At 29.0% G+C, this 11,839-nt stretch overlaps 1 protein-coding gene across 1 annotated transcript; it reads left to right on the top strand.

Moving 5' to 3' along the window:
- The first annotated feature begins 446 nt into the window (after positions 1 to 446).
- On the top strand, positions 447 to 9,386 carry LOC111618985 (enkurin domain-containing protein 1-like). The gene is made up of 5 exons (XM_023360614.1): positions 447 to 568; positions 1,782 to 2,030; positions 2,140 to 2,297; positions 8,878 to 9,014; positions 9,110 to 9,386. The coding sequence occupies exons 3-5, from the start codon at positions 2,140 to 2,142 to the stop codon at positions 9,268 to 9,270; spliced, it is 456 nt and encodes a 151-aa protein (XP_023216382.1). The 5' UTR covers positions 447 to 568; positions 1,782 to 2,030; the 3' UTR covers positions 9,271 to 9,386.
- The last annotated feature ends 2,453 nt before the right edge of the window (positions 9,387 to 11,839 follow it).

Here is an 11,839-nt window from a genome sequence, read left to right as displayed (position 1 = left end):
GTATACCTGTAAATACCTTGTATGAAATCTTGATCTGCTGCAAGTGAGTCAGACACGAAAGAAGACAGTTCTGGATGACAGTTCTTATTTCCACAGTTCTTAGTTAACTAGATATTAGGCGAGGAGATATCCAAATATTTTAGCACAGGAAAAACTTGAGTGGTCCGATTGAGGAACTGGTGACAACTCCCCTTACTTTGTTGTTCTGTTCTATATTTTGAACTGTTGAAATCGATATTAGGTCAAGAGGTGATGAGAAAGCATCGTTGTCAGGCCTGAGAACTAAACAGATGTTTTTCTCCCAGGTGTGAAAGTTGACAGTTATTTATCACGTTTATAGTTACCATATTATGAACAAATGATGTAAACACACAAGTCTGGATTCGGTTCCTCACATATTTAAATAGTAATCAATGTTTCAAATAAATATTTTTGATAAAGATTTTATTTTGTTTTTAATTTAAAGGGAAGACCAAACAGTAATATTGAATCAGAAAAACTGAATGATGAAAGTAATTCAGTAGCAACCTGTGATTCTTCTTTATCTATTTTGCCACCATCAGTTAATGTAAGTAATTTTTTTAATTCATTTTTTACAGCAGAAAAAAAAATGTTCTTACCCTCCTATATTATAAAAATAATTTTTCTATTCCTCATACAGAAAGTTATTTTTATAATAAAAATAGATTTTTACATATAGCACTAGTACACTGAGTTATGTATGCAGTCAACTTTTTTTATGTTCATTATGGGTGAACTTAACTTTCAATTGAATGGCCATCATAGATAAAAGATAGGGAATGACTTTCTAACTCAGACTATCATAAGAAAACTAAATTTTCTGAATATTCAAAATTCCAGTCTCTTGTAACAGATGACCATGATGATAAAGGTGTCAGTCTGCTGTTCTGTGGATTTTAAATTTGAATCTGGATCAGAAATCACAAAATTTTTCATGTATAATCTGTCCTAGACTGTCTATGAAAAATAGACCTATCCCTTATCATCTAGCTGCTCCATTGTGATTCTGCAGAACACATGATGGGAATGGACTTTTTCTTTCCCTGTGGGCACTAAAAGGGAAGACCCTTTTAGTGCCCACAGTGCAGGAAAGAAAAAGTTAAAAACTAAAAAAGTCTCTTGTGCATTTTCATGCAACCATCTGCCAACACTTTTAAAATAATTTATTACAGTAAAATCGTAATCAGTTGAAGTTTAAAAAGAAAAACACCAACTTTAAATTAAAGAGTTTCAAGTTAATGAGCCTTAACATCTAATTTTCTCAAATTTTTCTGTGACCATAAATTTCCCATTGTCATGCCATTTATCAAGAATCTGTTCAAAGAATGATTATAAAAGTGTATAGTTTACGGTACTTTTGAGGATATTGTCAAGTCCCCCTTGTATCCCAATCAGAATGCTGGTAATACAATATCTAAAAGGATATTGACATAAAGTTGTAACGGCATGGTATTATTTTCAGCATGGAGCCATAGTGTTTATTTATCTTAATCATCTGGATAAAGTGGATCTGGAAGGATCATAGACCTATCAAAGGGTGAGAGTACATGGAAAAATAAGTCCAAGTTAAAAATACTGGCAATTTCAGCTTAATGAGACTTATATTCAAAACCCTACACACTGTGTTCAGGACTTGTTGACAGCTTTGAGTTAACACAGTTTGACTTAGCAAGGTTTTTGTGTATTACAAAAAGTATTAATGTTGATAATAAGTATTAAATAAAAATATTTAATATTAATATATTTTCTTTATGTAACAGCAGTGTGGAGATGAAAACAGTAATAAATCACCTAGTCCAAAACCTGATTTAGATGAAAATCAATTAAATGAAATTAGAGGTAATTGTGATAATGATTTAATTCATTTTGAAGATGATAATTCAACATCCTCTCTGAAAGAAAGAAATCCAGATGACTCTAATGAAAATCCTTCAGATATTGATTTTTCTAAAGAATCTAATCAGACTGAAACACATGCTGATGTACCAACTCACCAACACTTTAGTGCTGTAAGTTATTAGAAAAATTAAACACACAAAAATTTATTTATTTTATATTAAATAATAAAACTGAATATTTAAAAAATTTTACTTAAAAAATTGTTTTTTTCCTTTATAGATGTCACATAAAAAAAATGAAAATAATGATAACATTTCTTCAAAATCGGTCGTTTTTAATTGTGGGTCTGCAAAATCTAATGCTTCAGATGCCAAATCTATAAAATCAACAAAAGGAAAAGAAATGAAGATTCATCAGTTAGGTGAAGTCCCCAAATAGTAAGTTTAATTGTGAATTGTATAAATTCAAATTAATTAATTAATAACTATTAGTTTTATTCTAATAATCAGTTACTTTTAATGATAATGCTTTGAGTTTTCCAACTTAAATAATGACAAAGTTCAGCACAACCCAAGTCTTGCCAAAAGTGTATTTTTTCCTACTCTTGGTTTTTTCCCACTTAGAATTATACAATTGAAAGAAAACTGTTTTTGAAATGCATTTTGCAAGTAAGGTTTGGAAAAGAAAAACTAAAAATAAGAAATACAATTTTGACAAGACTTGCATTTTAATGGATTTTCTTTGACTGGAAGTTGGAAAATTTGAATATTATATACAGGGTGTATCAGAATGACGTTTTAAAAATGTGGGGGATTGTACAGGATGAAATTTTGAATGTTTTGATATAAGGAACCTATAGCTGGAAATTTGAACTAAAATGTCTACAGTGGTAGGAAGTGCTTGACTGCCCTTCACTTTGGTAGCTACCCTTCTGTCCATTGACATCATATTATTGCTGCAGATGGAAGATTGTAAACACACAACTATAGTGGTCTAACTGAGCCTGTGTACAGGATGTTGTGTACTTAGTACTTGTCGTCCTTCAGGTCTACAGATTGCATCCACTGGCGCTGTGCTGTAAACACACAACTAGTCAATGTGAGTCCCTTGTGTTCGTAACATCTGTAGGAACAGTTCCTGAGCTTACAGAGTGCATCTTTACAGCATTTAATACCATCAGAGGAGAGCGTGGCATCTTTCAGAGGGTCGGACAAAACATGGTTTGTTGTTGCACATTATGTAACGATGTTGGTGGTTGTCACATTGAACATTTACTCTAAAGTAGTGCAGCCACTGATTCGATATACAGTTTGATTGTACTCTACTGTTTTGTCAATAAAACTTGTCTTAAATACTGTATTCTGCTGCTTCATTTAGCATACCGACTGCATAGAATGTGCAAAGTGCTGTAGAAACATTCCGGCTAAAGGTTCCTTATATCAAAACATTCAAAATTTCATCCTCTACAATCCCCCAAATTTTTAAAATGTCATTCTGCTACACCCTGTATAATGCAGTTCTATTTATAGGGGTCACTCTGGCATTTTATAGCAATCACTCGTTCACCAAACACTTTTTTATTCTCAAAAGTAGAATGTTATTTGCCAGGTTACTTTTTTGCTTACTATGAATTTTTATATCAACATGAAATGAAATGGTGACCAACAATATAAAAATAGTGCATAATTTTTATGAATTTCTCAAACAATTTTATTTTGGTTTGTTAATGGTAAATTGTATTGGATCAAGATCAGTTCATGTTCTCAAATTCTCTTTTTCACCAAGCAACTTTTTTTCTGGACTGTAAAACTTCTGTTATGTTTATAAAGTTTGTTTGATACTGAAGATAGCTAAATTTATATCAAAAACATTAATTGTAAAATATAATTTTTGATAATCTTAAAATAGTGCTTTTGTATTATTTAAAACTAGCTTAATAAACTAATAATTTTATAAATTATGAAATTTGTTAATCTTATAAAATATTTAGGATAAATAATTTCATTATGCAATGAAATAATTCCATTACTTTAATTAAAGATACTGAATATATTTTTTTTAAATACTTTATTCTCATCTTAATAAACAAACTCAGTCCTCTCAAGTATAAAATTTGAAATACAGTAGACTCTTTATATTATTGTAATNTACTTTTTTGCTTACTATGAATTTTTATATCAACATGAAATGAAATGGTGACCAACAATATAAAAATAGTGCATAATTTTTATGAATTTCTCAAACAATTTTATTTTGGTTTGTTAATGGTAAATTGTATTGGATCAAGATCAGTTCATGTTCTCAAATTCTCTTTTTCACCAAGCAACTTTTTTTCTGGACTGTAAAACTTCTGTTATGTTTATAAAGTTTGTTTGATACTGAAGATAGCTAAATTTATATCAAAAACATTAATTGTAAAATATAATTTTTGATAATCTTAAAATAGTGCTTTTGTATTATTTAAAACTAGCTTAATAAACTAATAATTTTATAAATTATGAAATTTGTTAATCTTATAAAATATTTAGGATAAATAATTTCATTATGCAATGAAATAATTCCATTACTTTAATTAAACATACTGAATATATTTTTTTTAAATACTTTATTCTCATCTTAATAAACAAACTCAGTCCTCTCAAGTATAAAATTTGAAATACAGTAGACTCTTTATATTATTGTAATCACAGGTTATGTTGTTAATTGTTTTGAGGATATTAGAATTAATGTAATTTGTCCTAAAACATGTAAATTAATAATCATTATAATTAATAAATTGAGAGTCATGGTAGCGACTCTGCACCAAGTGAAAAGTCACTGAGTGATTATACATACAGGAATCAGAGTTGCTGATTTTTGGGGATTGATTTCTCTGCTCCCCATAGTAAGTGAATATTTGCCTGTAGTAAATGAATATTTCATTTGAAAGATACTTGTTTTCTTAGGTGTGTGCCAATTTTCAGGTTTTTCTTTAAAAGGTGTTGCTGAAATATAAGCAATTGAAAAATGAAAAATTGTCAAAAAAAAAAAAAAAAACTGTATTTTCTTCTTCTCTTCATTTGGCATTGCAGATGATTGTAGAGAAAAACTATTGGCTTTAGAAAGCTCAAATTTTAGACTTAACTTTTACTCATTATTAGTGAGATGTTGATAAAACTTCCAGATCAATAGGTCAAAGTTCACAGGGTTCCCCGTAGAACTATTTTACTTTCATCACTTAATTTTATGCTTGTAAGGATAAAATTGTATTTAAACAAATGATTTTCATTCAAAATGTTAGAATAACAAAAGCATAAATTATGCAAATTAAAACATTTTATAATGATTTTACTGTATATTGAACCTTTCAACTGATGGCAATCGTGTCACTAAGCATCGAAGGAACAGTACAGTACAGTACATCATTGTCTTAGTCTTGATTTAATAACAGTCATTAACCAAAAAACAATTGATATCCAAAGAAAACCATTTGAGATGTAAAAATTTGCAGCAAATAAAAAATTACAGCAATTTAGTTAATAATAAAATTTTTTTCTTAAGAGTTTTTGTTTGGTAAAAATAAGCTTTGTGTTTGAAAACAACAGTACCCACAAGATTTTTACCTGTATTAATGGTTTTTACATTTTGCTTTGAAGTGCCTAGCTTATTTTTACCAAAGAAAATTTTTACTCTAAGAAAAACATTTGACTGTCATCTAAATTGATGCAAGTTTTTACTTGATGTAATATATATAATATATATACAGGATGTTTATAAATAAATGGTGCAGTTTTAAAAATTTATAATAAATCTATTTGTTACCTTATATGGGCAAACCTTACAGCATAAGCAGTATCAACTGTCCAAGTTTTTTATGCATTGATCACAATCCTTCAATATTGCACCCATGGTCACACGATACATATCTACACAGTAATCAAATTCTTCCCATATGTGCTGTAGCATGTCCTTCATGATGGTCTGCAGTGCATGCTTTATCCAATCACACAATTCCTCAAGGGACATAGGCATTGATGGTACATAAAATCAGTCTTTAACAAACCCCCACAAAAAGAAATTTCAGGGTGTTAAATCTGGTGAATGGGGTGGCCAGAAGAGCAGGTTGTTGTCTACTGTTGCACCACGTCCAATCCAGTGTTGGTGAAGAACATGATTAAGCATGACAAACAAAGAACAGGTAGCGCATAAAAAACTTGGACAGTTGCTGCTGCTTATGCTGTAAGGTTTGCCCATATAAGGTAATAAATAGATTTATTATTAATTTTTAAAACAGCACCATTCATTTATAAACACCCTGTATATATATATAGGCACAATGATACCAATTCATTTCTAATTGTATTCTTTTTTAAATCTAATTGGAAATTAAATTTAAAGTATTTTACAAAGTGAAATCTGTCTAATTTTGTATAACTAAAGCTATTTTATCCATATGATATCTACAAAATCTGAATTAAAATTATGAAGACTAAAGTGTATTTGTTGAAGTATTAAAAAGTTATTCTTCTAACAATTACATATGTAGAACTTAATAGAAGTAGAGATTTTAAATAATTGCAAAAAGTGATATTCAATTTGTAAAATTTATAAAGTTATAAGTATATTTATATGTATATAATAGCACGGACAAAACATGGTTTGTTGTTGCACATTATGTAACGATGTTGGTGGTTGTCACATTGAACATTTACTCTAAAGTAGTGTAGCCACTGATTCGATGTACAGTTTGATTGTACTCTACTGTTTTGTCAATAAAACTTGTCATAAATACTGTATTCTGCTGCTTCATTTAGCATACCGACTGCATAGAATGTGCAAAGTGCTGTAGAAACATTCCGGCTAAAGGTTCCTTATATCAAAACANTTATTTTTAAATAATGCAAACATTTTCAGTTAACAAATAAAGTAACTGTTTAGTTTGGGAAGTTAAACATGTAATAAAATGTTTTAAGTCAGTTATATGATTAATATACAAATACATGTTATGTATTTGTATACATAACATGTATTACAAATACATGTATTTGTATGCTGTATATAAATGAAGAAGATTGTTATGTAATTGATCAAAATTATTTTATCAGTTTTTGAGCTTCCCGAACTAAACAGTTATCTCATTTATATATTTCCCATCAATAATTAGACTTATACAAATGAATAAAACTACTAAACACTTTTAGTTGATTGCAATTTTTGCCTTCAGATGAAATTTTCTGAGTTTTCTTCATATGTCTGAAATCTAAATAGGGGCTAGTTTTCCACAGAAAATGCTCCCAGGTAAAAACTCTTCTTTGACAGATCTTCCAAGTGTTGTATTGCCTTCTCCCATCAATCCACTTATGTATTTATATATCAGCATGGTATCAAGTCCCTCCTTAAAGCTATTTAGATCCTCTAAACCCCTAATAAACATTCCTTTTAAATGTATACATATTAATTAATGTTAAGTTAAAGAAACAACAAAAATAAAAGAATAAATAATTAAAATACACTGAGTTCTCATTATACAGCTTTTTGCTGTAATGATCTGGTTTTATAGCTCAGTTATAAGTCAATATATACTTAACAGGTGTATATATATGGGACAGATATTTACTGATTCAGACACAGTGTGCATCTATCATACAGCAACTATTAAAGCACAGTAAATAAGTTGCCATTTACTAATACATTAAATGTAACAAAGTAATTGTTTATACTGTATTTTATTTTATTCTTTATTATTTTATTACAGAATAAAAAAGAACAGAAATATTTTTATTTATTATTTATGTTGAATTCAATTGACAACATTGTTACAAAATATTAATAAAGTTAGTTTTCATTTGTTTTGACTGCTTGGAAATCGACATAAGTCATGGTATTACTGTATATTTTATAAATTTGGCGATTAATTTAATTTACAGTACATAAAATTTTATATTTTTCCTCGTGTTTTTTTATACAAAATTTTTGTAGAAAGTTAATGTATGGTTTATTATTAGTTTTTTACCAAATGAATCTTGATTCTAATAATTTTTTTCATTTTTACTTACCTGGTTGTTATAAAATATAACATAGAAAAAGTATGATGATCAATCAAATTTTGACTCCTACCCAGTTTTTTTTTTTTTCTGAAAATTTGACATTCCAGGAACCAAAAATATAAAACCTTATAAAATAAACACATCATGTATATGTGTGCATGTGTTTATTTTGCATTATATATCAGGACATCATGAACCAAAAATTCTGAAATTTGGCAAGATTATTTCTATATATAGGGCATTGATGATGATAATTAAATTTTGGTAGTTAAATGTCAAAGATAGAACAATAGTGAGGTAGTCATTTGTAATATCTCAGAGTCAGATGTAATGAAAATTTTACTCAGTAGCATTTATTCTTGATATAAATGAAAATATACCCATATCACATTATTATCCCAAGGCAATGATTTTTTTATGTATAGAATAATCTTAATTTCATTCAATTACTTTTAAATTTTTTGTTAATTCATATGTGCAAAGTTATTTCCTGGCAGCTTTAAAGCATCCCTATCAACAATTCTCATTAAATTCTGATAACCACAAATACTTTGCCAGGTCAAAGATTTGAATATTCAGGCTAACTAAAAATAATACTTTAACACATTGAGCCAACATTGGCTAAATTTACACAAACAGCAATGTAAAATGAATAAATATACTGAAAAATAAATGCATTGGTAATGACAATTAAAAATTACAAATTTATAATTTTTATACTATGTAGGCCATAAGGCTGAGACTATAAGGTTTCAGCTTGTCTTCACAAGAAATCTGCATTCAAATCTGGCTCATATCCTCATTACTTCATGGATGATTTGGTCAATATGTTAGGCCCTGCTCTCACTACCTGGCCATTCTATTTTAACTAATTAAACCAATGATGTACTAGAAAAATATTTCTTAACTTGTCAGGATTTGTTTATTGAGTTGTCTAGAATTAATTAATTCTAGACAACTCAAGGCTGATTAATTTATAATTATTTTATAGCTTGATACAAAGACAGTATGAACAGAAAGAAGAAGAATTGAAGCGAAAGAAGGAAGAAGTGGATCCTTCCATTCCTCTTGGTCACATAGTTTTAAGTGAAGAGGAAAGAATAAGTACATTAGAAAAATTCAAGAAAAGTATGTATACAATTATCCTGTTTAAAACTGTTAACTTAAAAATTGCCAAAGCAATAAAAACATTAATTTGATATCAAATTATTTTATTTTTCTAGATAAAGAAGAATTGTTGCGTGAATATATACATTTACCCGTGTGCTGTGATACTTTAAGAGCAAAGAAAAAAAAGGAATTGCTCGAAAAAGAACTGACCAAAATGGATGAAGGCATCGAAATATTTTCTAAACACAGAGTTCTTATCAAAGTTGACGAATGAGTTAATATTTTAATTAAATACAAATTTTCATACTTGATAAAATGAAATATTCATACATTAGTACATTATTTATTTACAAATTATTAATTTAAAAGCCTCATCACACACCACATAAAATTCAATTTCTATCAAAATAGAAAAATAAATATATTTAAATAAACTTTTAAAGTTTTATAGAATATATTTTCATTTTATAATGGAAAAATTTTTAAACATTTCTTCTTTCAAAATTTTGTATAAATAAATTATTTGTATCATAAAAAATGTAGAATTAATTGTATATAAATTATGCCTAGATTAATAAAGTAAAATTTCCTTTAGAGATTTTTATTTTATTTTATTAAATTCATAAAGGATAATTTGAGAATATGTGAGTGTGTAGTAGTTTCGAAAACTATTAAAATCACTACCAGGGTCACACACAGTCATATTTATTTACTGCTCCAATTACTTAAATCAATAAATGAATTGAATGAAAATGTTTTCGTATAATGTCTTTAATTAATTAAAAGCAATTTTAATATTTCCTTTTAAATTTTATATAATTTACAGATATGAAATTGCGGATCATAAATTTTTAAATAGTTGATCCCGATATGTCGGACCGCGCCCCTTAAGAGCTTATGATGGGCATGAAAAATATCTTTCTGCCTGTGATGTAGAAAGGGAACTAAAAAAGATAAGTGAGAATATGAGGCAAATCATTAACAAAATTAATTCTGATTGATGGTTTTTATTTTCTCTTTTAATGTTTGGAAAGTTATTGAGTAAATTCACGTTTTGAATAAAGATTTCGTCTTTATATGTTTAAAAATAATTTTCAAACTGCGTTTTTATATAATGATGATACTGTAGTAGCATATTTTAATTTTAAAATCATCATTAATTTAAATAAATTTTGTATATTAGTTGCTAATTATTTGCTTACTTTTTTAATGTTAGTTTTAAATTAAAGCCATTTTAATTGCCGAAATTATCCGTGAAGCATTACTTAAAGATCTATGATTAACAAGCATTTCCTTTTTTTTTTTTTTTTTTTAATTTACCAGCGCCACTTTTCTTTTTCTTATTTTAAAATTATTCATTTAGTTCAAAGTAGAGGTGAAAGATCCAGTTCCAGCAGCGGAAATGGAACAGTTGGACTAGACCCCAGGGGTCGCCAAATTTTTTTCACAGCGGGCCAGATAACCATTTTGTTCAATACAGCACACTGAATACACAAAAAAGTAAAGACAACCAACATATTTATTTACCAATATACAGTGGGTGATCGGTTAACGAACAGATCGGATAACGAACACCTCACAGAACAAATACAAGAAGAAGCGATGTAAAATAATGAATACCGATTGGTCTTCCCATGTCTTCGGGAAACAATTCGAAACTTTTCGGAGTGTGGGAAACGTCGACATCAACGCTCAAGCCGGTATATACCGATCGGATAGTATTCCTCCGAACTTTGAAACTCTCCCTTGTAATTCCAGCCTTTTATTTTTCTGACAAAATAATTCTTTTATGTATTCGCTAGACTGTCGGGTAGGCACTCGTTAAGTTTTGCATCTGTTTTTCTTTTCGAAAGGTGAGAGTATAATACCAAAGGTGGAGAGTGGGCAGAAGATGCCTAATGTTGCTGGGCAGTATGGCGTGAACAGGTCTACAGTAGGCCGCAGTTCAATCTTATTTAAGAAAAATACTGTATAATCAAGAAGACTCAAGCAGCTAAAGGAGTAACAAAAATCACATATGAGAAATAAAGAACATCGAAGAGTTCGTAATGGAACCTGAAACGGATCTGACGACAGAAGAACGTCAAGAACTCTTGAATGAAGAACACCAAGAAACTCGGCAAGATGGATGTTTTCTTTTGAAAAAGAGGATTAATGCTGATATCTGTTATTAAAGATCCTTTGAAGAAGTGGGAGGATGTCAGAACAATGGTCTTAGAATGGCATCCAAACCAGGTTGAGGCTTGGGGATTTCTACAATTGCAACGCTATTAATTACTTACGAAAAATCCTGAAGAAGAGGGAAAAGCAATCGACATTAGACAGATTCTTTAACCATTTCAAAGGGAAAAAAACATGACTAATAAAAATGAAAGACTGTGTGTGTATGTATTTTTATTATTACATATAAATAAACGTAATAAGAAAGTATATATTTTTTATTTTTGGGGGTCTCCAGAACAAATTGATTAAATTCCCATAGAAACCTATGGTAAATCAATAATCGGTTAACGAACAATTCGGATAACGAACAAAGTCTTGGAACGGATTATGTTCGTTAACCGATCACCCACTGTACAAACACAATTGCTGCAACAACTGGTAATCGCTTTTCTTAGAAACTTCATTGCAGGTATTTATACAAAAAGCGCTCTGATATCCAAAGTTGCGAAAAGTCACCAAAATTTTTATTTCACCGATTTATCTAAAAATTATATTAATTAACTCCTAAATATACTGTCCGATCCGAACAAAACTTTTTATACTTATTCTCTGGTACTCTGGAGAAAATATAGACCTTCATGAAGTCCGGACATTCCACACATTCCTGATTTGTTCTCTTC

The sequence above is a fragment of the Centruroides sculpturatus genome, unplaced genomic scaffold, assembly GCF_000671375.1.
Source record: "Centruroides sculpturatus isolate CEXI.00-Female unplaced genomic scaffold, Cexi_2.0 scaffold241, whole genome shotgun sequence".
Lineage (NCBI taxonomy): Eukaryota > Metazoa > Arthropoda > Arachnida > Scorpiones > Buthidae > Centruroides > Centruroides sculpturatus.
The sequence above is the reverse complement of the archived record's forward strand: the minus strand, read 5'-3'. Positions and strand labels throughout refer to the sequence as shown.